The 27,806-nt window shown below is 40.7% G+C and overlaps 1 protein-coding gene across 3 annotated transcripts in view; it reads left to right on the forward strand.

The window, feature by feature from the left end:
• CDH4 (cadherin 4) overlaps positions 1–27,806 on the forward strand; it is a 454,811-nt gene that overhangs the window by 366,773 nt on the left and 60,232 nt on the right. For all 3 annotated transcript variants that reach the window (XM_035344248.1, XM_035344249.1, XM_035344250.1), the window contains one exon: positions 10,274–10,446. In XM_035344248.1, coding sequence (XP_035200139.1) covers positions 10,274–10,446 — 173 coding nt within the window. The remainder of the gene's footprint in view (positions 1–10,273; positions 10,447–27,806) is intronic.

Here is a 27,806-nt window from a genome sequence, read left to right on the forward strand (position 1 = left end):
AATGCAGAACAGGAATAGCGATGCAGGATTCTCTATTCCACAGGACCATATTTCTTCCTTTGTCTCTATCCCCCACAAGTTGTTTTGATTTAACAAGCCCCTGTTTGAAAGTGTATCTTAAAAGGCCTTGTTTTACTCATATTGAATAATGTTCTGCCTCTTTGAACTTCGCCTCTATATGAAGAACACAGACAAGTTTTAAAAATGCATCTGCAAGCTAGAGCTGAAATTCCCCTGGTCCCTCTGGCAGCCTTAATCAGCAAAGTTCTCCTGGAGCTGCCCAAGTTGCCTTTCAAGCGCTGATAAAGCAGGACGGGATGCACAGCTCTGTGGCTCAGGATTCTGTTGCCCTTTCAAAGCCTTTGGCTCTGCACAGGTTTGGGGTGGTTTTTTCCCCCTCTGTATAACCCCAATTAATGCCTGCCAGGAGCCCCACCACTGCGCTGGCACAGCTGGGCTTGCGGCATGCCAGAGGCATCCCAGGGGAGGGGAGTGCTGCTTCAAATGAAATTCTACAGTTTCAAAAAAAAAAAAAAAATCAGGCTGTAAAAGATAAAATGAAAATGCTTAACTGCAAAAGGAAAAAAGGAATTTAATCACAAAAAAAAAAAAATGTGATGGAGAAAAATTACTTGGTCCCCGCAGAAGCTCGGTTTTGATGTAGCCAATGCAAAAAGTACCTTACAGTGGGACGGGGATGTCTTACTTAACTGAAGCATTCAGTTTTGAAAAGGTCAATGTGAAATGCTCTGCGGTGACTCAAGTGCTTTGCTCAGGGTTGTATCTATTTTGTTTTAACAGAAAGATTGTCAAAAATTAACACATCTCTCCAAAACAATTTGTTCCTGTCAGACTGGCCTTTTCCATTCTCATTCATCCTTTCCAGTTCACTAACTCTCTGGATGCATCTTGGTCCCTTTCAAGTCAATAAAGCAGAAGTCCAAGTGGCTTCTTTTAAACTCGGGTTTCAGCTAGCTTTTTCTTTCTTACGGTGTTATTAATTCCAGAATGGTTTATTCTGGCCACCCTCCCTACAAGTGGTGTGAAAGAGTGCGAAGTACAGACAGTCCTCCAAAATAAAGGAAAATCGGTATTTCTTACAAGAAAAATGCTGTAATTCAGAATTTCCCCGTCTGCTCCTGATTTCATGGAACTCCAGTAGAATAATTGTTGATAGCATGCCACGTGAAAAATGAAAAAGCTGTGAGCCAAATCTATATGTGGCAAATTGAGTTAAAGAAATCTCATATAAATAAGCAGTATATTAAAAAAAAAAAAAAAAAAAAAAAAAGGATTTAAAAAGCCGATTATTCTATTAGTGTCCCAGTTTGTTTATTTTATATCTATGCTATGCTAGCAGAGATTCCCTTAGAGATTAACACCATGGACTAATGCACAGATGGGGCCAGAAACTTGAAAGTCATCTGAATATTAAGAATTTAAATCTTTAGCCTCAGTGATTTGAGCAGAAAGCCAATTATGAGGCTGAATTAGTTTTCAAATTAAACTGCAATTTAAGGCATGTGAAATTAATCTTTTAAGGCCTATAGTTGCATGTGTATATATATATATATTCATGGGAAGAATCTGGATTCTGCATTTCAAGCTCCTTCCTCTTTTCCATCCTGGTAGTACAATTAGTGATGAGATGTTTGGTGCCCTGCAGGTTGTTCTTACAGTTGGAAAAACAGGGCAGGTGTTACTGGGTGGAACAGGAGGAAAGGAAAGTGGCAGCGCCTGAAATCTGGAGTCTCCAAAGAGAAGCAGCTTCATGTTTGAAAATGAGTGGGGCACTGAGTGCAAACCCCTTTCTCCCATTATGAATCATTGCAAAAACACAATTGTGCTGCTCATCATTAAAATGTTTAATATTCTTTTACCAGCATGGATAAGCTTGCACCATAAATTTGGTGTTCTTCATTAAGGTAAACCCTGGTTGACCAGAGCACCCACGAAAGTTTGTAGACCTCAGCTAGCTCAGGCTGCTCGCAATGGGCATCACATAAGGGAGTCTGGGGCCTGTGCCAGGTGCATTTTCCTGCTGAAATAGCACTGAAAGCTAGAAATAATGCAAATTCGACATGTTTCAGAGAGATCGTGTAAAGATAAAATCTTCACGTGTCGGAATAAGCTTTGACAATTTCTTCCAGTCTTCCCAGAGCTCTTCACAGCTTGGGTGCATTTCTTCTGGGCCCATGAGAAGCCTGAACATACGCCCCAATGTGGCACTATCTTGTTCATCTTGGTAGGTGCTAGTCTGGTCCTTGCACTTTATGTGCTGTTAAAAATGCCTTTCTCCAGCCCGACTCTATTCTCTCACACATTACACACAGACTTGGGATACACAATATTCTTTTTTTAAGTTCTTTTGCTCAGACAAGCACAATTTTAAGAAATTGTTTTTCTGCACACACATCGTAGTGCTTTCCATTTTATTTCGAGGTGAGTGGTTATGAAATCCATGCTCTTCTTAATTTCCTTTTCAGAAGCATCTAGTCCCAGTAGGAAGGAAGTGAATTATAGGACTGTAAGTGAGGAAAAAAAATGCAAATCCCCTGACTGGTGTTTTTTTCCTCCAGAAAAAAAAAAAAAATGGCCAGGTTGATATAAAAAAAAAAAAAAATGTGGAAATCATGTTCTGAGACCATTCTTGAAGTGAATTACGACTCTGCAGTAGTTCGCTCTCCACTACATTTTAACCAGCAGTTACAAACAATCCAGTAATATATATTATATATATTTATATTTATATTTACATTTACATTTATTATTACATTATGTTACATACATTACTACAAACCATTCTAAAGATGCATTGAATACAAGAGAAAAGGAACAGACAGTTGTAGATGATACATGCGTAATGCTATTTAGCCCACCTGTAATAACACCAAAATGAAGTTCCAGTGTTTTAGGCGTTCAGGTGCCTGCGTGTGTAGGTGTACACAGACACGTACATGACTGCCTTTTTTGCCTTTCACACAATGAACACAAGTCTAGCCTCCACCAGCCAGCGAACATTTACCGCAGCTGTGGTCCGATGGCTGAATCCATGAAATCAGTGAACTTTTGTTCTTTTGTTCCTCATCTCCTATTGCTACCACATCTTAAAAGACAACGCATGTCGTGTTCTGGATGGGTTTGGAAGGGGACGGAGCTGATCTCGCTGTTTTCCCAGACACCTGCGATGCCGCCAGCGTCTCACCGTGACGCAGGGAGGGGAGGCAGCAGAGCTCCAGCAGCGCGTGCTCTGCCTCCTGCTCTCACGCTGAGCCAAGCCGAGCGCTGCTTACTGTAAATCCCAAATACTTGATTGCACTAGCAGTCTACAGATGTCCATCAAGATTTCTTGCTGTGCACTGGAAACATTGAGAAACTGTTGCGAATCTGCATGGCTCATACTCTCTGTCAAAATACAAGGGTTGGATCCAAGCCTTGTGTTAAGCCCCAGGTTTTGCTCAGCCTGGTCTGCGTGGTTTCACTGGTCGCATATGCCTTCAGCTACACACAAAACCCAGCCATACTTCCAAGCACAGTTTGGTGGTGGTGTTCAGGATATCTCATCCGAAGTCATGGTTTCTCGATTTTTTGAATTCACCTGTGGGAATGGAGAGGACTCATCTGCAGGAACTCAGCTGAGCCAGGGCTCATCGATTTATGCAATCAGAACTGTTTGCTCAGAGGCTCAGTGTGCTTTTGCCCATCTCAAAGTTTTGCTTCTGTTATTTCTCTGTGGTGCTGGAGGTCTCAGCAGGCTGCAGACTGCTGTACAGGTGTTATTTTCAAATCTGGCCTTGCCCATGTGTGCGTTGTTTTTGGTGCATCACTTCATTTTCTCTCCTGAGATACTTGTTTTATTTTTAATGATAAGAAGGCATTATTTCAGTTCCGGGTGACAGCAGCTGCTTCATCTTGCTCAGTCATCTCTCCAGACCCACTTGCTCTCTTTATTCTCATTAGGCTGACTCTTGCATTGTTTGAGGCTGAGGATCTGATGTCTCCACTAATTAGGAAGTGGCATCCTTTATGAATTAGGTTAGCTGCTTGAAAGGTCAAAATTTGCCAGTGATTACAAAAATAATGGGGAAAGAGAATGACAGCAGCTATCAGTTATGACTGAAGGAATATCATTTAGAAGGAAAGTGCTGTTTCTATTTAGTTTTCTATCCAGAGCGTGTGGGATGCAGTTTAATTTAAGTATATTTGCAATTTATTACATCCGCAGTAGAGTTTCAGGCACTTGTCATCTTGATGTCTTGCACACGTTCCTATTTACTTATACGACTCCACTGAACACCTTTGGTGAGTCTGCTCCTCGTTTTTCACTTGAAATCTTTAACAATGAATATGTGAAAGTGCTTCAAATCACCCATTGAATTTTTTTTTTTTCACTTGAGGATGCAGGTTTATTTGCTGAGCCATTTTAGTCTTTGATGCTACAGCAGTTCTCCAAATTGTGCTCTAACATCCATACCTACTGCAAGGTAAATTCTGCCATGAGCAGCTCTGTGCTGTACCATTTAGACTGCTACTGCACCCGAGTTAGGGCAGGTAAAATTATCTTCAGGAGTGCTCTGCACATCACAGCCTGCATGCCTGGAGCCAGCCTCTGCCCTCCATAGACTTGGAATGGAAGAATCTTGTTAGTTTTATATATCAATTAAAAAGACAAATGCCACAAGCACACTTCTACATGCTCATTAGAAAGAAAATAGCATTGTTTGTAGAAAAATTGTATTTAAGTAATTATGGGTATAGTTGTACTTTGAGGACTTGTTCAGGATCCCATTGTACTTATCGTAATCTGATTTTGACACTTTGCTTTTATAGCATGCTGTCTTTCTGTTCCTGAAACCCTGCTGCAATGCATGAAATCACTTAATGGGCAAAGTGTTCCTGTTGTGAGTAGGGCCATGAGATCTTGTCCTCTGTGGGGAAGAAAGCCAATATCAGGAAACTCTTCTGCACTGAAAATTTTATTTTTAGGAAGTGTTGTAAATTTTACACTACTTTTCAGTATTTAATCTTCCCCTCAACAATTATTGTCTTCTCTCTATCCAGCATCGGATGCAGAGTATTCACTAAGTGAGCTTCTCGACTTGGAAAAAAAAAAAATAGGAGGAAGGGGAGGTTTCCATTAGTACAAAGCCATTATTAACTTGGGTTAATGAAGATCTAATGTAATATGGCCATCACCACATGTCTGCACATAATGATTCAATCCTTTTCTATGGGGGAATGATTAAATTAAGTATCTTGTAGGTCAGAATTAGACTGAGAAGGTTAACCAACCTTTAATGATTCTGCAACCATTTACCAGCCATTAAAAAACATAAATTGTAAGATAAAGCTCAATAGAGAATCAGCGTTATCAGTAAAAAAAAATAAAAATAAAAATAAAAAATAAAAAAGGATGAAGTTTTAGCTTTTCTGTTTATATCACAGAAGTAGACAGAGAGGATTGTGTATTTTTATAGTAATATGTGGTATAGAGGGCAAAGTGGAAGGTTTTTTGTCTTTTTTTATTTGTATTCCTGATAAGTGCCCATTAGCTCTTTCTTTTTACATGCATTAAATCTAACTAATGGATATCAAACCAGCTTAGAAAAATGGTAATTATAAAGCAGTTGTAACAAAGACTTTGGGAGCACAACTGTGCTGAGATATTGTTTGTATGCCTTAAAACCATGACAGCCCAGTCTTTACAGAGAAATGCAGTTGCATAGATGGGAGAGCAGAGATTGCAGACAATGCGATGGGAATCAGCACTCTTTGGCGTGCCTTGGGAGCATCTGAGCTAGAAAGAATCACCCTGATTCTCAGATTCCAGAGCAATTTTCAGGAGACATTTGTTTATGACTGTATGTTTATCTGCTCGTATATATACAGGGAAGCTATCTTCCTTGTTTTGCTCCTTTTTATACTTTACAAACATACACAGATCGAATGAGATATAGTGAACATCAAATCTTTTTGCAGTCTTTTACAAACAGATGCAATTAATTTTAAAATCAATAAAACTGAATATAAAGGTAAAAATGATCTCCCTTTGCTTCCATCTCCCCAGTTTCTGTAAGGTATTCTTTTACCCATCCTGTAGAATGCTTGATTAATCTAATGGGAATATTTTCCATTAGGGGTGCTTTCAAGCATCTCTCTTGTTTCTTGTCTATTATCAGGTTGAAACAAAAATATCTCATTTGACAAAATATTATCTTGGAGATGGCAGTTTCTGGGAAATAAATGGGAATGCATTGTGAAGTTCCTTTTCTTGGGGTCTTGCCTTTTACTGATAGACTTCCTTCATCGTGCCATACATTAATTTTAACTCAGGTGATATATGAACTTGGCACATTAGTTAATGAAAAGCTAATGCACAGTAATCTTGTCATCACTAGCTGTGCATGATAATTCAATCTGCTTCTTAGAAGAGCTGTTCAACATGCAACAAATGTGATTTAATATTGACATGATGTACTAGGTTAGGTGTTTCATTTAACATACCATGTGCCTTATTTGATGAGAAATGTTTTTCTTTCAACAGGTTATCTACCTGAGTTAGCAGGCCAGGTGTGTAGGTTAATACAGTTATATCAAACACCGTCTGGACTGGGTGCTCATTAGTTGATACACAGCACAGACTTGGGCAAAATTCTGAGTTTTGGCACTTTGTGCATTCAGTTTATATTGTCAGCATGTTTGTAAGCAAGTCCTTCAGAGCAGAAAATAAAACTAATGCTTCTTTCACACACCAAAAGCATGAAGACCCTCTTGTCATGTTTGTACAGGTCTCTTTTATCTCCATCACTGGTGGCCGGGTCTGACCCAAAACTAGCACACTTTTAGGATTTTTTCACTTGAATCCTAACAATACCAGTCTCAGCCCTCAAGTGTGTAAGAAACATACAATCTGCCACTGTATGTTTGCCTAATTTGTGTAGTAACAGGGGCTAGATATGAGGATGTATTTCCTTTATTTTAATATAAAGTATATGAAGATATATCCCCACGCATACAACATAGAAACATGTCATTTTTTACCTTTACAGTAGGTAAATCATCGCCAACCACCTTCCTATAGTGGGAGACTTTATATAGCACCCAGAAGATGCTAGGCTCTGTAGCAGTATATATCCACAGCACTCTACTGCAATTTATTGTGCACAGATATATGTTTATGTCATTCACCGCAGCACACTGGTATCTCGAGGATATGTCTTGCTCAAAGACAGAGTAAATGTACAGAAAACTGAGTGGAACATTGACGGTGAGTGCAGGTTAGAGCGACGGATCCCCTGGGAGCAGTCCTTGGGAATGGCTCTCAGCAGGGGAACAAGAGATGCCATCAGGCTGCTGCCGTTGGGTCAGCATTACCAAGTGGGAAATATGGGAATGGACATATCCGCTCTTCCCAGCCACCATCCAGACTGCAGAAAGCAAGAAATAATTTGCAACTGGTTTCCAGCAGACTGTGGTCAGACAAGCAGCCCCAGTGAGCAGCAGAGAGCCGGGGAAGGAAGCGGCTGCTGGATTTCCACTGTGCGCTGCAGAGTGCTGCAGCCACACAGGGCCCTTTGCAGAGGATGCTTTATTAAGTTACAAATTAGTAATTAATGCCAAGTTCCTCTCTTTATTTTCTCTGCGGTTGGGTTTCATAAGGGAAATTAAAGATAGGAGATGGATAGGGAGCAGATTGCCCCTTTAAATAGAGCTCCCTGGTGTCAGTTCGTGACGTTAGAGACATTCGTCCAGTCCCATTCCCCTTATGGAAACGTAGGTCAAATGCTGCCAGAATGGTCATTTCTTTTAGAGCAGATGTGCTCAGTCCAGAGGTCGAAATACAAGTGGCAGAAAAGAAGCAAGAAGGCGAGGAAGAGAGTGAAGGACACCTGCTGTATACATGTCCCCAATCCACGATAGAGCTACTGTCAGGTCAGCCCCATGCCCAGCACAGCTGCAACTTCTTGCCAGGTTGGGAACCCCCCATCTCCTATGGGGCAGTCTGAGAGACCCTGAACGAGGAGCGACCAGGACTGCAGGAGCCCCAGTAACTTTTCTTTCTGAGCTTTTTCTTGCACTTAAAATGAATCACAAAATACCACCTGTTATTTGGAGTATGTCCTAAGATTGCACATGTCCTAAAATAGATTCTGTTTTCCTCTTCCACTTCTGTTTTCATTAGCCCCAGGTTTTGACATTCTGTTCAGAGATATTTTCAGTATAGAATGCATTAAGATAACATAGATTTCAAATCAAACATCTCCTCATTCAGCATATTTCCTATTTAAATTTCTCCTGTACATTTCCCCTGTACCTATCTAAGGAGTGGCTTCTTTATTTGTATCAGTTGTCTCATGATAACTGGTTTTGCAAAAGAGAAAAAAAAAATGCTTGAAGAGAAAGGATAAAATCCATTGCCTGTGCAACCTTGTTTCAATTCTGTGCTCCTTCTTCCTCCTGAAGTTTATTGATTGGAAAAACGTTAAAGTTGTTGAATAGTTTGTTTTCATTTCACAAATGTGAATCAGGATTAGCACAGAATGATAGGAATGTATTCATCATTAGAATTTGCCTTACACATTCATTTATTTTTTAATCTATAATTCTTATTGAACTAAGAAAACTCACAGGGATGTGTATCACTGCAGAGAACAAAAAGAGCCTGATAGAGCCAGATGGAAGGAGTTCAGGAAAGCATTTTCCACATTGCAAAAATACTAAGTTAGGAAGCCACTAAAACTGAAAAAATATTTTTTTTTCCCAAAGTTGGGGGAGATAATGGGGGCATTGCCTACGTGCTGAGTGTCTTCAGGGCACGTGAGTAGGCTGCAATTTTGGGCATGCTGCAGCTGTTGATAGAGCTGCCCATCTAGAGCATGGGGTAGCTCTTTAATTCTCTTGCAAACAGATACAAGCCCTCTGGTTCTCTGTCTCTTCTCTGAACTGGAAGCTGGTTAACTTTGTGATCAAGCTGGGAATCTGGGTGTATTAGGTCAGACATGAAGCAATGTAGCCACGTGGCCTCAAGTTTGCCAGCGGCTCACATCTAACCAAGGGGGCAGAATGAGCTCAGCTCTTTTTTTTGCAAAACAACACATGGCCATGTCTTGAACCCAAGGTTCTTGTTGGGACCACTTTGCATCTCCTCCAGCTTGGCACACTCATTAGTTGGTTCATTGTGTTCAGAGTTCCCAAATGAGCAGTGTACAAGCGGTACTTTCCACTGATGCTGTTGGGTTCTGATGGTTGTTAAGCAAGGTTATGTCTGGTTTCACTGTCTCTTTGCCTCCCACTCCTCCTTTTCAGGTCTCATATCATTAGATTCATACGTTGTTGCAGATTGCTTTTTGCAAGCAATATGTGTCTGCCCTTTCAGTCTTTCTCTCCTACCAGTATAACAAGCGTAAAGCTGGGCCCTATGAGCTCAGGGGGGTCACAGGACCATGCATCTGCAGGAGTCCATCCAATCAAGTAACATCTTTTACCCTCATAATGATAATTTCCCACTTTAGCAGAACACCCTGCTGCCAAACTCCAGTGATAATGAGCCTGTCAGTGCATCAGTGCGCTCCCAACAGTATCTAGAAAGTAGGGATTTCTTTTTTTTTTGCAAGGCAAATGAAGACACTGATGATTAGCAAGAAACAAACCAATGATTCAATACATCACTGGCCACACATACCAAATCATTGATTTTCTGTCCTGCTGGGCAGCAGCTGTTCCATTTGCTCTGCAGAAATGTTGTTTTTTCTCTGGAAGGAGCTGGAAAGGTGGACATTTCTCCAAAAACAGGAGGCAGCAGAAGATTGCTTGCTGCACTGGGCATCTTGATGGGGTCCTGGGCATGTTGGTGGCATCCTTCTGAAGCTGTTGAGAACTCTAACAGGTTTTCCTCTATTAAACTATGGAAATACTTTTGAATATACGTGAATGAAGTGATTGGCGAATGGAAAAAAATGTCCAGGGAGAATTTATATTGAAATTGCAGGACAAAAAATGCTGCCCTTAGACTTACAATCACTGAAAGAATTAGCAGTTAATCATAGATACCCTCATATAACTTCTCTCCATATATCGGTGACATGTAATCAGTATCCCTACAGATCATCTAGTCTCAACAGTGTTGCTATTTTCATAATCCTTGCGCTGTCTAGATTGAAATGGGACATCTACTCTGTGCATTTCTGAGTAAAATGCACAAGCCTGAGTCAACGAGACTTCAATCTGCTGTGCAATGCGATAGTCCTGATATTTTGTCTTCTCTTGTTCCAAGGCACCTATGTGATGACAGTGACTGCGAATGATGCTGATGACAGTACTACAGCGAACGGGATGGTGAGATACCGAATTGTGACTCAGACCCCACAGAGCCCATCACAAAACATGTTTACCATTAACAGCGAGACAGGAGACATCGTCACCGTGGCTGCTGGCCTTGACAGAGAGGTGAGTTTGAAAACCGTCATACCACGTTGAGGGTTACTGACCTGCAAAGCCCAAATCCTCTCTCTAATCCAAACCTTCCAAAAGTTTGCGCTGCAGTGTGGAGATCATGGTCTTTGCTCCTGCAGTCACTGTGGGGCATCGTGGCTTCAGAGTGATACTGTTGTCTTAATTCATAGTGGTCAATGAAACCCCAGGAGCGTCTTCAGACTTGAGATGCTGGTATTTACCTTGTGTAAAAGTGCACAACTGAAAGACAGAAAATACTCCAGAAGGAAAAGGGGATGAGTAAGTTGGCATTCATCCCCCTTCTGTCATGGGACAGAAAAAGAGGTATATGACTACAGGCCTTTCTAGATTTCTCTGTATGTTATATTTGGAAGCAGTTACACAGCCTAAATTCCACACACATAGTGTGTTTCGTGATGGCATCCTTGTATTGTTTCCAGACTAGATAAATGTCTTCTGGTGTATTTTATCAACCATGTGATTTTGGTTTTGTGTGCAGCCCTGTTTCTAATAGCCCTTCTTCCTGGCATTTTACAAGTTACAGCTTTTCTAAATACAGAAAGAATGCCATTACAAAGGACCGAAACGTGGTCTGGTAGTGTAAGCTATGTAGTATGATTCTTAGAGCTCTGCCTTCTCTGGTTGTGACTATAATTCAAGGAGAAAGCATTTATACCTCACACGTTAAAAAAACTCGAGGGTGGGTTGGAGTGGAAAGAGGAGACAGCAGTCTGTGGGTGTGAAGGTGTGAAGTGAGAGGGGAAACTTAAATTCTGCTTTTTTTTTTCCCATTGGACTGTGTGGTTTGTGGAATGTCACCTGTCCACTGTGGATAGGAGATCTTATTGGATCAGATTGTAAGGGATAGGGAAAGGTCATTTGTTCGTTGAACAGATATTACCAATAGTATAGCTATGCAACATATACAAAAGTAAGGACTTACTTTTAGCCATAAGAAGAGATATTTGATTTGAGGCCCCAGAGACAAGAAGTCTTGCAAAATCCATTTCTGAGAGCATCAAGTGTGCATTTCTAAGAGAAAGCACCAGAAATTGGTTTCGTTCTTCTGTTCTCTCCTTTCCTCCCCTGTGACCAATGGGGACACCAGCCTTGAAGGAATGAAATTGGTGTCCCCCAGCACATAAGAAATTTTTTCCCTTACAGTTCAGCCCCAGTGGCACTGTCAGCCCTGCTGCAACGCTCTGACAAAAGATAGCCGATGTGTGTTGCTGTGCGCATCATTAATATCATGAAAATACGCATTCATCAATATTCATCACACAATCTTCACAAACTTCACTTACATCAACATAAAAAATTCAATGGCTTGTGCCCATTTGTTCGCATACTTGAGGCTGCTTTTCTGCTCCAGGGCTGCATGGAGGCTGCGGGAGAGATTGCTAGCTGCCCTCAGGGGACAGCAGCAGAGGACTTGGAGGAGGGATCTGAATTCTGGCAGGAAAATGCTGGCTTTAAGGAAATGACAGAACTTTCATTGCCCCCCTGACATGATGGGGGCCAGCGCTGCAATGTAGGGCTTTACGGACAGAGAAAGGTCATAGGTTTATATTATTTCAGAGACATAGATGGCTATAGCAAGTTGGGCAAGAGGTTTTAATCTCAGCAAATCAGCTGAAAAAAAAAAAAAAAAGAGGCAGGCAATAAATAGGGGAAAAGGGTAAAGCAGAATAGTGATATTTTTTCAGATTTATCTCATTGCGCCTGAAGTACATTAAAAACTTCAGGGAAACCATATGCTTTGTGTTAGGCCCGCTGTTGCACTGGGTCTGGGAAGTGACGGTAAGTTGGCACTCGGTGTGTGGAAATGCAGCGCTGAGCATCCCACAGGATGGGCGAGGGACACTCAGAACAAGGCAGAACAAGTAGCCCTGGGCACAGACCTGGGGCTGCCCTGCAGCTATGGGACATGCTCCTTCCCAGTGCTCTCCGTTGCCTTTCAGGATTACATCTGGAATTGGCAAAAAGTTTCTATTTTATTAACATAAAATTATATTAGGGCTAAATTGAAAAATGTGTTTAAGCACTACCATGGCTTTATCACAGATTGTTTTTTTGTTTTTGTTTGTTTTTCCTCAAATCTTGAGAAAGCTATTAGAGGAGTAAATTTGGTTTTGCTGCTGACATTTTCTCGTTGTTAGGAAGAGGAGCCTAAGAGCAGTATTTGGAATGCAGATTTGTATAAATTAAAATGTTAACAAATCTGACCTATTCAGCTGAAGCTACTACAACCAATATAAATTCCCTGGGTACCAGATATTTCTCCAAATGCTTATTGACACATTTATCAGTGCCTATGACACTGTTATGTTAAGCTGTGTTGAAACAGAACTGGGTTGGCAGTCTCAGTTCGATCCTTCTACCTTGCTCCTGTGATGCAAAGGTGCCTTAAAGAAGGTGTGAAAATAACTGTCAAAGCTATTCTGTATCTGAGGGATAGGTCCGTAGTGCAGATCCAACATTTGTCTTTCAGCGGGGAGAAAAGTCACTTCAAAACTGGTGGTTTTAGCTCAGCATCTCTTGCATGCTCTCTAAGCAAGACTTAGCAGTGATCTCAGCATCTCCACTTAAGGGCTGGTTATTTACTGTTTTTTTCCATTATGTTCAATTCAAGAAATGTCCAAGAAGCTGGACTAAGCTTTCCAGCTTGCTTTTTATCACGAGAAGTGTTTCAGTTAACCTGCAAGAAACCTATTTAAAGACAAATTCATGTAGTTTACTGCTGTTTCTAAACCCTCATTTCCACAAACCAAGGAGGAAATTAAAAACTCAGCCTCTAAAATTGTGCTGGTCTCTCAAAATGTGTCTGACATGGAAGATAGCAAAATGAAAAGCCAAGGTATTAAAATATTGATGGCTTTAAAGTTATCTTACCTGGTTCCCATTAATCTGGATGTAAATATGGCTACAATGCTCTGTGTCCATTCACTCATTACGACTGTGCTTAATTGAATGGATCCCCAAGGAAGATAAAGATAATTGGACTGCACTTCATAAAAATTATTAAAGGAGGATAGTTTGGCAACAGTCTGATTTAAGCTCCTGGATGCCTAAGGGTGAAAAATGCCAAAGGTGGAACAAAGAAATGTCTACCCCTTAAACTAATAGGGAAAATCATAGGGATTTAGAATGTGACAGAAGTTCAAAGGTACATTCGAATGGCCAGGCTGAGAAGAGAAGGTTAAAAGTACATACTTGCTCTAATACACGAAAATGTCAAGAAAATGTAGTGAATTGTAGCTGGTTTAGTGAAGCTAGGAGGGAAAGATCAAACAGTGGTTGGAACACAAATTTATGGATTAATAGGGAAGGCTACGAACATGGAAAATGGGCAGGCTGTAACAAAGTTCAGGGCAGGGCGGGAACTATGCTATTTAATTCAGTTTATGGCAGGCTGCTGCAGAAATGGGTTACCTGGAATTGCTAACCAAGTGATAGCTTAATATAGCAGTTTATCTGAATTCAAGATGTCCTTGCTCTCTTCTACTGAGAAGAAAATAACAAGGGGTAAAAAAGGGTCAGCTGTCCCCAGCTGGGGCTTGAAAACGGGCAGAACACTGATATTTTTGTTTTCCATTCTGAAAAGGAGCATTTCTCCTTATAAGCATTGCAAAGGGACCAGATCTGCTATGCACATTCATTTATTTTGTCCACGCTTGCTCTGCTGGGGTTGCGGGCAGGGATGGAGCCCAGAAGCTGGGTCTGAGAGCCAACAGTGAGCTCCCGGTGCAGTCACTCAACTAGATCAGCTCTTTTGATTTCTCTGGTGGCAGAATATCTGTCTCACAGTGAACCCACACTGGGGCTATAGTATAGGCAATATCATCCTCTGAAGAGCTTCCACTAAATATTTGATGAACACAGACTTTGAGCAAGCAGGGGAAAAAGGAAAAAAAAAAAAAAAAAAAAAAAGATCGGAGAGAAAAGGAGCTGGTTGATTCCACATTCTGCTGGCAGGCCAATAAACGTTGAGATACCTCAAATGTCATCCAGCCTTATATGAGATAATAAGTATTTTGGCTCCGTGGTGCTTGTACTGTAATGTTGCTAACTTTCTGAGGTCTTTTTTTAAAGGAGACCCTTCCCAGCACATTCATCTGGTGTTAAATGAATGATGACAGTCGGGAGCATTAAGTTGCTTCCTCAGAATTTCTGAATGTTGGTATTTCTTTTAAAGGTGATTGGCGCTCTGCTGCTGCAGATGTTTTTAAAAATACATGCAATCCAATTCTATGATTACTACACTTGGCTTTCCAGAAATGTGATGTTGCTAGTCTTCCTGAAGTGAGTGAAAGATAAAAGGGAGAGTTTGCCAGCAACTGAGTTAGTGCCTTATTCGATTTCTGAACGAAGTGGCAGGATTTTTGTGGGGAAGAGGAGAAGTTCTTATTGGTAGAAACAGTTGATTTCTTTTCCAGTGCTCTGGTTTTGGTGCAACTAGACATTTCTGATAGAGCAGAATTTTTAAATGTTAGGTTAAAAATGACAAAAAAGTGGTGCTCTGCTCCTCCAAAACTAAGCCGTGATTGGTGCTTACCACCTGCAGTAACTATTTGGGTATCTATATCTCCAGGCCATTGCAGTATCTTTTCAAAATCTCCTTGTTAACTTGATTTCAGATGTTGACTAGGATTAAATAAGGTACGACGCTGGTGATAGGAATCAGTTTAGCCACTGGGACTGCAACAATTTGTCCTTTGTGGAATATCCAATACAGGGTTTTTGGGTGGGTTTGCCAACCAATCTAGGTTTGGTTTTTGCCAACCAATCTGGGTTTGATCTGGGTGTTGCCAGCCAGCCAACACCCTAACTGTAGCAGACAGCACAGGCTGAGCCTTACCTGCAGCACCAGGAAATTTTCCTCTGACAGGACAGTGCCTCAGCTTTCAATCCTTTTTCTGCCCCTGGGATACAACAAAAGGAATTTATTCTGTTCTAAATTATGGCCACCTCTGTTAATTATTCCACCTCACTGCATGTCAATGCGATGTTCTGCAAAGCTGCACCTCCTCCCCAGAGCAGGGCTGGAGGAACATCTGCTGCAGCACAAGCCTGAAGGCTCTCTGCACCATGCAGGTGATACATGGTGAATCTGAGCAGATTATCAGTCATGTATGTGTACTGACAAAATACAAAGAGTGAGGGAAAATGACATCTAGGTGGCCTGGCTGCATCGTCAGAATTTCTGTTTCTCATTTTCCATGCTCAAATTAGCCATCTCCAAGGAGCAGTGAGGACTAATGCAGAGCTGGTAAGAGGATATCACCTTCTGACAGGCACAATCTAGTGTGCACAGCATTTGCTATTTGTATCTATTGCAGGAGTTCTGTAAATTTAGTAGGATTCTGGTTTTCATGTTCCCTCTATTATTTTTCCCAGAGAAGAACTAAAACAAGGCTGTTTGATTTCACTGAAGATAAGTATCTTGCTTTTAAAGATGAAGTTCCTCTATCTCTGCATTAAAACATATGCAGAAAAATGCATCTGCTGCTGAACTCACAGGAGGAGAATGAGAGTCAGAGACCAGCAATTATTTTACCTGTGAGGCATATCCATTTCTGTGATACTCCGTATTTAAATGTAATTTAATATTTAAATGTAAATACTCCGTATTTAGCTTCTAGACTTGAGGGCTCCCTAAGTATTTTCCTGTGACTGAGATGATGAAGGACTGTTACTTCCAAGGGTAGGTGTCTTCTCCACTTCTCACAGTATTCAAATAATGGTTGAAAGTCTTTCTTGAATATATCTTGTAGACAGACATATATTACCAGAGTCTTAACAGGGGTAAGCAGGTAAAATATTATATTCTGTACAGCTGGTCAGAGACCTTTACGTGCCCCTTCTTGTCTCTTTTTGCCTGCTTTGCTATTGAGAGACATTTCTTCCCCACCTGCCACCCAGCAAGCTCTGCCCTCCCTGTCAGACGCCGTCCTGGGGATTTGTGAAACACAAAGTCGTTCTGGGGAATGAAAGCCACTCGATATATGTCACTTATCACCAAATGCTGTTATTCCTGATACATTGTAATTTTTCAGGTCCATGTAACAAAAATGTAAATACTAAGGCTTTATACATTAATATGTCTGAAATCATTACTTAAAGATAAAACTGGTTAAATTATTCAGTTATAAAATTATCCCATTTCCACAGCAGCATATCCTGTCAAAGGAAGAGCTGATTAGCCATAAGCTGAATTTAGCCAGTAGATTTATGCTTGATTCTGGTTTATGTTTCTACATTGTACGTAGGACTGATTTGAGCTTGCTCCATCATTCCAGCATGCATTTCATTTTCTCATTACAGGCAAGAATGACCTTTTTCAGCAAATTATGGTGAGGAGCACTCCCACTCATAAGTGAAGAAGGTTCATTTTATTAACCCCATTTAGTGCCTTTGGAAATGCATCGTGCACCCAGTGGAGGGCCACTTGTAGTAATTTGAGCTACCAGAAGTTAGCAGATGGGGAGGGCTTGGGTCTGCTCCGCGTGCTGTTGGCCCAGCATCGCTTAGTGGATTCCTCGGTAGCTCTCGTTGCAGTACAGGAAAGATGTGAGTCAAGCCTCATCAAAGGAACAACACCTTTTGTTTTAAATGAGAAAGCAGTTATGTCAGTGGTTCTGAAACCTTGGTACTGTACCTGGAAAGAATATTTCTCCCCATTTGCATTTCCCAAAGAGCAGTGGCTGTTTGTCTCTCTGGTGGTTGTTTCCAGAACCACCTGTACCTTTCTGTCTTGTGCATGATCACTGCAAATCTCTGAATACAACGCTGTCAGACAGTTTTTAGAGCTTGTGTGTATGGAAAGTTATATTTGATTGGTTTTCCTTGGTAAAAAAAATAATAGCTAGGTAGCGTGGTAAGACTGATAGAGCAGGGGCTCTGAGCTGTGTGGTGTGGAAACATACACACACAAAAGAAAATAGTTTTTGGAGATGACAGGAGAAACTTTTAAAAACGGAAACAGCTCTCTTAAAAAATAAAAAAAAAATAAAAAATAAAAAAGTAGGGGAGGCTTGTAAATAAGTTGGAAACTGTGGAAGCCCAATGAGTAGAGAGGAAAATAGACACAGTATTTATCTCAAAAAAAAAAAAAAAAAAAAGAAAGAAAGAAGAAGAAAAAAGACATTCAAGATGATGAGTACACAGATGTAATGGGCTGGAGTCTAACTGGTTGTACAAATGGTGATGATCTGTTGTCACAGTTCAAGAGTGGGTTTGTGTAAGCAAATGTGTAGTTTAGCCTACCTCTTGTTTCATCTGCACACATGCACTCATTATCCTCTCTGTGCTTAAACACTAATGGCCCTGTTGTTGTTGGGGGCTTTAGGAAGTTAATAACACTGACAAAGATAAACACTAATGAATTAAGACAGAGCAGAGAACACATATTTAATCATATTGCCTGGACAGGCAGAGCATGCTTTATGGCAGCCTGTATTGCTAGCCTTTGATAGATGTGTGGCATTTAATCCTTGATGTCTGTGCTTTTGGGGAAGGAGCACTTCACATGCCCTGCAAAAACATGGCTGAACAATGCCTGTTTGTTTAAGAGAGTGGCTTGGTCTGATAGTTTCCATGAAACCTTATCCCACTCTTCCTGTTACTTTAATCTATGCAACACAAACTCTTCGGGAGTCGGAAAGTCATGGTCAACATCTCACCAGTCCTACACAGCAGTCCTACAAACAGCAGTCCTACAAACTCTCTCTGCTCTAATGTTTTTGTTAACACTGATTTTGAACTCATCTTCAGCAATTCTTTGCCTTGCTGTTGGCATTGCTGAGGTGCCTAATTCATGGCTGGGTTGTGCTGTGGCTTCTTGGAGGAAGGAGAGCATCACAGTTGTTTGTGAGGGATGAGGAGGGACCCATGATTTTTTTGCCCCGCAGATCAGCTTCAAAGATTTTCTTCATGTATGCAGACTGGTAGCTGAGGAGGCTTCATTTTTCATGATGAGGAGTTTTATGCCTTAGGCTGACAGTCCCCATGCTCCAGCAAAATGTAACTGTCAGAAGAGCTGATGGGGATCCATCCAGCTTGGCACCATAGCTCTTTTTTCTATAGCAAGTATCTAGCAAGGTGATACGCCACACGTGGCCTGCATTTGTGTGGCCTTGCTCCTGTCCTAGGATATTTCATTCCCCATCACGTTACATTTTTAATAAAGAGGATCAAACAGAGCAACGGTGCCACTTTTATCAGTCTAGTTGTTCTGTGAAGTTTTCCTCTCAAGTCCCTGTGCACTGAGTGTCCTGTCTGGCGATTTATCCAGGAGGATGCTCTAGCCACAAAACAAAGACAACTAGTGTATAAAAGTAAACGTACAACCAGTTTCATCTTCTGTGGAGCTGATTCCACCACGAATGAGTCCTACCCTTTGGCTAAAATGAAGAGTTTCTTTCTACTCACACATTGTGTATGAAGCTATTTACTGCCTGCCAGAGCAGCTCCCCAATATGTGGTTTGTTTTTTTCTTCTTTTTTTTTTTTTTTCATTTGGCTTGTACTTTCTTTTATACACTTGGCTTTCTTTAAGTATTGCTGGCATTAAGATGCTATAGCTTCTGGAGATTGTAACCGTTTCACATTTTAAACCGTAATGACTTCTAATTCATATTTGGGCAAGCTACTGAAGAGCTATTACCAAATTGAAAAGCTACTTGATTTGGGGTTGACCTACTCAGATAAAACAAACCTTTGAGTTTAATTGGATCCGATTATAGAGTCTGAGCAAGAATAGGACTGATACCCAACCTAATCAGTTCTTTTTTTAAAAAATGTGGAAATCTTCAGAGCCTCTCCTGTAAGAAAATTCCATATATACTAATAGTCTGTAGACCCTTTTCTTTCTTCACACACATTTTAGTATGTTCAGAGAGTTCTGGTTCAGTCTGGTTGCACTTGTTTCAAGTTGCTCGTAAAATCCCACCTCTGACTACAGTGAGTTGGTTTATACATTATTCAATAGTAAAATCCCAGCTGAATGGGGAGAGAAAAAAATTTAAGTATCGGAGTGGAAAGCTCACCAGGTCCTTAGCATAATCTCTCTAGTTCAGACCTGCATTTCTTTTTCCATTTGAGCTTGTCTTACAGTAGAGAATAGTGTATCATTCCAATTTTAGATAGAAGACTACCCGCTCAGCTCAGGCAGATTTGAAGTTTTTTCTCTGATACATCACATACTTTCCAACAGCCCCTTCCCCTCTCTAAAGGGATTATTGTCTAAATCTGCACCAGGTCAAGTGAAATAATTAAACACAAGCTGGCTCCGCTAATTAACTTATCCACAGACCATTGTCTGTTATTAGCATTTTAAAGAGAGGCTTTGTTAACTTCTTTGTAGGCATAGTAGTATTTTTTAATAATACAACCCATTCCTATGAGCATCTTTTGCTACATTTCTTATTAAAACATTAGCATTCACACATTTCCTAGAGCGTGAATGAGTTTACAGGATGTTTCAGTCTGCAGCAGCTACTTTTCTTAACAAAGCATATGAAAAAGGCAGTGTAAATGCAAAGGTATGCAACTGTCAGAAGACAGATAAAGAGTCTTGTTTTTCTGAAAGTATTCTGAAAATGGAAAGTTATCAGTGTAAACAAAGGAGTGACTATTATGTGCTCTGTAAACTGGAATTAAATGTTGGTATATCTGCTGTGTTTATAGTGCATCTCATCAGAGCTTTGGAATAGTGTCAGGATCACAGAGCATGTAGTTGCTGGGGAGGTAATATTTCCAAAAAGAGAGAAATGTGTGAACAAGGACAAAAATGTGGGAGTTCGTTATTCTGCATCATGAATACTGTCTATTTCCTTGAGTTCTGTACTAATTAGTACCAAAAAGGTGGCAGAAGGTAGCTCTTTGAAGAGAACAACTGCTCATGTTAGACACTTCCAAGCATCGCTGGAGTGGCTATAAATAATCACGCAAAACTTCAGGTTTGGAATATTCTCCATGGACTACAGACTGAGAAGATCTCTTGGATAAGGCCAACCAGGTGTCATGTGCAGGCAGGAAGGAGCTGTGCATAACCTTTCACAGAGTTGCACGTTAAAGCATCTAGGAGCTTGTGGTAGCAGAGCAGCAAGGTACTTTGTTCTTTTGTCATAATAACCTTGCTTTATGTTCCCTAAATTTTAGGGTAAATATTTTCCTTTTCATTGTTGTTCTTTTATTCCAGTTCTACAAAGCAGTGGGGATTTAATGTGAGAAATCCTCATTAAGTAAAGTATAGGTTAGTACAATTATGTTTTATTCAAGCAGTTCATTTTTCACACTTAAAATGCTTTCTGTTTTTAAACGACTTTCTAGGAAAATAAATGTAGTTTTCAGTTAAAATAAACAGGTCACATACTAAGGGACCTTAAATCTGATGGCTAAAATTTAGAAGGGGAACTAATTGGATAAAATGTGGTGACTCATATTATCCAGACATTCAATAAGTTGGCCTTTACAGTCTTAATTATATAGGTCCATGAAAAATAAATAGATTGCAGTTTCACATTCATACCAACATGGAAGTTGTATCAGTTTAGAAGGAAGAATCTCATTTTAATGGTTCAAAGTTTGGGCAGATGCTCAGATGGGTAGACTGGCCAGGCTGATTTCTGTTGCCCGAGGAAGGGAAGCAGAGTCTGCGAGTCAGCTGTGAGTAACTCTTGCAGAATCAGTAAAACTTTTCTGGTGGATACCTGCTTTTCTAAAGGAAGGATTTTGTACCACCCAAGCAAACGTGTCAAATTAAAAACAAAATGCCTATTTAGAAAGAATTGTCTTCACCTTCTGAAGGTGGATTTTGAAGAGATAAGAGCAGCAATACATCCTTTTATGTTTAACTCTGCAAACCCTGCAGTGAATTTGCAGCAGCTTAGAGCTGTCCCAGCTGTAGAGATCTGCAGGGTCTGAAATATTCTACAATATATTGTATGTGTTTTGCTCACAGGGGAGCTTCTACTGAGGTGAAGTGGAGTAGTAGATGAGAGGCTACTCCACACATTATTCATTCTGGAAGTGGTTTGTTTTGGAGATGTGTATGTTTCTGCAATTATTTTAGCCATTAAACTTCAGCCCTGAAAATGCTTTCATCTTGGCTGATTCCATCTTTTTGTGGCCATGGCAATGCAGAGGAGTGTGATGGGAAATGCATTATTAGATTTGTAAATTATGTGCATTTTTTCCCCCTTGATGTTTGATATCAGAAGACGTGATGTTTGACAGAAAAGGTAATGAACAGTGTTTGCTTGTAAATCAGCAACTAGATGTGGTTTGAATGAATACATATTTAAGCATAAAGAGAAAATCTGAAAGGGTTACCAGGGTTCCTCACTATCCCAAAATCTGCCCTACAGATGACAAGAGAAGGCAGCGTCCCTCAGCATGTGCTGGATCATGGTGTGACTCCAACATACCAGCTATTTACAAAGCAATCACTGCCCTGGCTGCGGCTCACATAGACATATCTAAACTGCCTTTCCATGAGTTAGCCTTACGAGTGCTAGTAAAATAATTTGAAGATCAGGAAAATCTGCAGGACATTGAATGGATCTTTGGTAGATGGCCCACCTGGAGCTGCTTTTGTCAAGACAATGTTTCTGTGAGCACACAGACTGGAAGCAGGAGAGTATCTCAGCTATAACCATGTGATTGCAAATTGAAGCAGCAGTAGTCATTTATGTAAATGTTCCTGATTAGGCATGAAATGCCCCCATAAGAGTTCCACAGCCCCCAGACTAGAGCAAAATAATAAATCTTAAAAATCATAATTACCAATCAGAAAAAAATCTGGAAAAAAAAAAAAAAAAAAAAAGATTTTTATTTTGATAGCTGCAAAAATGTCACATTGATATTGGTCTTCCAAAATGAGGTTTGACATTTTAAAAGATCGATTTTTTAAAAACATGTCTCAAATCATTAAAAAAGAGACTATTTTGTAATATAAAATAAATTTCAAGTAAAAGAGAGATTTTGAACGCCATTCCTTGGAAGCAGTCACCGTTAGTGACTTCTGATGAAAAAGCACTTTGTCGTAATATTCTCCACCAGATTTCATCCTCAGGCCCCTTCAGCTCTCTATATGGTCTCTGCCACTACTGTCATCCCACCATATCAAAAAGGGTATTTAGGGATGTTCTTCTGAGAGCTAATTCCACTGTTCACAATAAGAAGCTATTAATGTAACCTGGAGTGACCATCGCCTGCAGTATTAGCATCTTCAAAGGCTGACAGATTTGAAAAACGGATTTTGCATTATTGTGCTGACCCCAGATGCTGTGCCAGGGCGTGTTCAGAGAGGAGCACAGGCACGGTGCTTTTCGTACAATGTCCATAGGAAATAAGGTAGGCTAAACGGCATAGTTAATAACTAGATGTGCAAGGGAGCATTCAGAGAAAATGCATCAAAACATCTTGCAAAAACTCATTTGAAGTTCTATAAATGATTGTTTGTGTTTTTGCAGGCAGTTATTTTCAAGTCTAACCAGCTGTATCTCTCTGGAGTGGCCCTAAATACATGCACCATTACATAAACACGCAGTTTGTTGAGGGATTTTTTCCGATGAGGTCCAGGCCCTGTTTACTTCGCAGCATTGCACAGACTGTGAGAAGGAGGTGTCTGAATTTCAATGGGACACTGTGACACAGAAAATCCTAGTCTTGGTGTGTTCTGTGTTGCTAAATGGTATGGTAACAGATACCTTAGAAGAAGACACAGTAAATAACATGATACATTTTTGCTAGAGAAATTTGAATGTAAGTAGAAAGTCCAAGCAGGTGATTACATCTCATTTAACATCTTTCACCCCCTTTCAGCACAGAGGGACGATGCCTGGAGCATGCTGATTTACAGTACGGGGGTTTTGCTGACAGGCTTCCCAGCAGCATATTGGTTCATCATGTATTCAGAAAGCCAGATTATTGCTATTCAAGGAGAGTGCTATGTCATGATCCATGGTGATAATACCACCCGCCTACTGCTGGTGCATCATCATTTCACAGGATGCAATTACCTGATAACCACTAACACTTTCCATAGCCATGCATTGGTTACACGCCACTGCAAGTCCAGTCCACAAAGTTCAATCCAGTGCTCAAAAGTTCTTAAGTACCACTGAAGTGTTCTCCAGTGGGTCCCTGGGTTTTATAAATGAGAAAATAAATGAAGTGACTGAAGGCGCAGAGAGGCTTGTCTGCAACTTCTCTTCCAAACAAGAATAAAACATGAAAGAATAATCTGAAAGACATGGTGGTTTTTATTGAAGAAATAATCAGAGAGTCACTTATCAGAATCAGGAAACCTGCAACCTGCTTTATCCTTTGTTGCATTATAAATAAGAATTATATTTGTTCTTGGGAAACAAGCCTGAAGTGCACTGCAACACGTTATTGTGAGTGACGCACAGGGAGCAACTGAATAAATTCTGCCTGTCTGTTCCATTAGGTGATTTTGTTTCTTATGTTTCTCCTCTTTCCTTACCAGGAATGAGTTGCTTTATCATTTCAGAAGTGCACTCTGACCATTTATTGAGTCAGTTGTTATAGGGTCTGAATTCAAAGCCAGCTGAAGGGAGGATCCTGACTGCAGTGCGGGGAGCCAGGGTGTAATTCTGGGGCTGGGGTCTCCACTTGTGCCTCCAGTGCAGGGCTCCCCACTCAACTGCAGGCAGAGCGCTGCAGCCAGGAGATCCCACAGTGATGTGAAGGAAGGGAGAAGGGAGAAAAGATCCATTCTGCACCCTTCTGCTGTTCCACAGGTACAGGGGATAGGACAAGGACAGGGAATAGGAAGAGGAGGAGGAGGAGACATTTGCAGGGATGGAAGATTGAGTTTGGCACAAAGGGCTTAGTAGCAAAGCCTAATCAGGCTTAGGATCATCTCACCAAAACTACCCCAGTGCTTAGTGACTGTAACGGTGGGACATAAGCAGCCTTGAAAACAATTGAATCTGGTTAATAAATAAATTGTGCTGGTAGTGCAGGGTGTCTTATGTTGAAGGACGAAAGCTTAGACCCCATGAAAGGTGTGAATACACACAACTACAGGTTTGGAAATAAATAAGGATGAAGCATATCTGGGATGCTTCAGCTGAAGCTCCCTACCTTTCGTACATAGTGATATGGGTTTCTGCAGTCACTGTTTTTGCCCTTTTTCCACTCCTCGTGAACTTTGGCAAAGGTTATGAGCTCTGGACTCAGATATCTGGATATAGAAAATACCATTCTAGGTGGGACAACCCGTGTAATTCAGCATCCTCTTACGATACAGGCATCTGTCAGCGCTTCAGGCATGAGCTCTTTGAGCTGTGTGCTTGGTGGTTACGTCTCTCACTAGCTGATTAGATGTAAAATTACACGGTATCATCCTAACTTGGAACGTAAAAGCACTTCCGTGCTCTGTCTTGACTGTTCCTACATTTCTTGGCAGAAGCTGTTGCAGACACCAGCGTTCAATCCTTTCAAATTAAATGTCACTTGATGGCGCAGTCATTGTCAGCACGAGCGTCCCGCTTGCTCCCTGCTTCCCCCGGCTCTGGAGAGCGGCTCTGCACCTCATGAGCTGGCTGATGAGCAGCTCATCGGGGAGCAGTTTTGAGGGAGATCTTTGACTTACTTTGGCTTCCCAGAGGAATTCATAATTATTTCCTCCTTTATCATAGAGAGCAGCTGTAGGCTTCAGCACCATTAGAATTGCCCTGGTAATTTCACAGTGTGAAATTTACAGCAAACAAGGGACATTAATGTTAAATAAATTTATGCAACAGCAACCCTCACCCAAGTCATTAAAAGTGTGTGCAATTTTTAATGGATGTTTCAGCATGGCATTTGATAAGTTTGTTCATTTCTTTTCCCAGTCCGTTAAGTATACATATATATGCCCACACGTACATTTTTCTGCCAGAGGTATCAGGAAAAGCTGGCTGGAGCTTTAGATGTCACTTCCTTGTGAGCGCTTTAAACGTGGCTATAATCCCAACTGCAGTGGAGCGAAGAGAGACCGAAGGGCAGGCTTGTGTGTGTGCAAGTGCAGGTCTCTGTGCAACTAAAATAATCCAATTGAACTATGTAGTGATTCTGAATTATGTCTGTTTGAAAAGACAGGATATCATAAAGACTGCTAATATGGTGGAAAATTATATTAAGCTGAGACAAGACAAAGTTGATTATGTGCTAGACTAGTGCAGATGTGCCTGGCGCTAGTCATTTATGCATATTGATTGATCTTAAATATAGCAGAGCAGAGGATGGGAGTGGTGTTTGTATGGTTATTGATTTTGTTTCAACTCCTTGGGCTGTCATCATAAGCTTTCAGATCCAACTATCTTGACTGATGTAACTCTTGATTAGAAAGCTTGATAAGAAAGCAGACATCAGGCTGATGTCCTACCCAAAGAGAATATACCAGTTACATCCTTTTCGAAGCAGACTGTTGTCCTTATTTCGTGGAGATATTCAGAAGCATGCCAGATCTTTCTATTTCAGTGGAGCATGAAAGTAAAATTCATCAGAAGACTGCAGCTGGGCTTCAGCAGGTTTTGGGTTGGCCCTGGGCTTGGTGTGTGTTATTGACCTGTGTTGTGCGTTAAACAGTTTGAGAGTGCTCACGTGAATCAGTTTACTGCATGATTCTTTTCTTCAGGTTGGTGAAAGGAGGTCATTTGATTTCTTAATTGATTATTTCTTGCTTTTGCAAATTTGCACAAGCAGAACTGTTGTTTCTCCACCTCTCCTACACTCTGAGCAGTTAAGCTGTAAACAGATTTTTCAGTACCATTCCTCAGTTATATTCTTATTCCTCGTGAGTCTTTATTAAAAACGGTATTCGTTAGTGCTTCTGTGCTTCAGGCCACTGACCTTTGCCACCAGGAAGCCTGCCTTGCAGGGGCTCTGTAAATCTGCTGGCATCATTTGCATGGAGCTTGAAACATGATGTGAATCAAATTAGATATATTGGTTTTCTGATAAACAAGGTATTTAGGAGTAGAGAGAATTAGACCTTAAGCAGTCAATATAATTTGTGGCTGTTTGCCCTAGCAGTGCCCTAATCCAGGGTGTCTGTCCATGTGCCTGGCCATCTCCATCCGCCTTGACGCCAGTGTGAGCTCCGTGCAGGGGAGGTCTGCTGACACAGATGAGTTTTGATGTCAGTGGTTCAGCTCGATGTTGAATTGAGTGCATACACTTATTTTGAATTATGTTTGAGCTAAGGTGAAAGAACGCTCTCTGTGATTATAGACATCAAAGACAATATATTGAAATTCGGTTATTATAATGTACACATCATTTATCAAGTCCCTGCCTAATAATGCCAGAAATTGCTGCACAGAAAATATAGCTTGATGGATTATCTGCTTCTCACCATCTTTCTGAAGGCCAAGAAAGGCAAACACAGAATTCTTTCAGAAATGTCAGGCTCAGGCTTTCAGGCTGGAGAGAGGAGCTAAATCTGAAAACCACAGGGCAGTCAGAAAAAAATCATAGGCTGGGGGAGAACTTCAGGGAGCTTTGCTTCCTCCTGTCATCAAGAGCAGGAGCAACCCACTGACTACATGCAGAGCATGTATGACCTTTTGCAGAATTTGGCCTGTTTTAGTGCCTGCTCTTGAAATGCTGCTGATCTAAAAAAAGCTCTTTTTCACATTTAAAGCAACGGTGATCTGGACTTAGATCCATAATAGCCAATTTTCGCCTCAGATCTAAAAAGTGGGTTTGAAACATGAATTTAAAATAAAAACCAGCAAAGAAATAAATAGCAGAATATATTTTTATTTCTTGCGGAATTCTATTCAATTCCTGTTTCCTGTTTTGACAGGGTAAGTTATACTTGGGCAGGAAAAAAAGAAAGCCCACAAACATAATTGCAACCATGTCTAATTAGGCAGAGCTATGTAAATTTAGCGTTTCTACATGATTATAAATGTCAGGAGAGCCTTAGATAAGACATGAGAGTTTTGAGTATCTCTTGTGTACCTAGTCTAAAATGTCCTTATTGCTAATCCTATTCATCTGGAGTTGCTTCCTAATTAGAATATTTATGGGCTAATAAGGAGGTGAACAAGACACTCCAGTTCTGTTCCAAAGGTGAGAGTAGGGATTCATTAGACTCAGTGTCTCTGTTTTGATTGCTGTACAATGTAATTAACATTGTGCTAGACAATCATTTTAGATTTACCTTAACAACAAATATTTAAGAAGATTCCTACTGTTGTTCTCTCTTTGAGTCTAAGACTGCTGAAATCAAGAGCAGTTATGTCATCAGCTTTGAGGGATTTTGAGGTTCCAGGAAGGTTTTTTTCCTATTTTATTTTGCAAACTGTTCTGACCTCTGTTTGTCAATTGCCG

Source organism: Oxyura jamaicensis, chromosome 20 (assembly GCF_011077185.1).
Source record: "Oxyura jamaicensis isolate SHBP4307 breed ruddy duck chromosome 20, BPBGC_Ojam_1.0, whole genome shotgun sequence".
Taxonomy (NCBI): Eukaryota; Metazoa; Chordata; class Aves; order Anseriformes; family Anatidae; genus Oxyura; species Oxyura jamaicensis.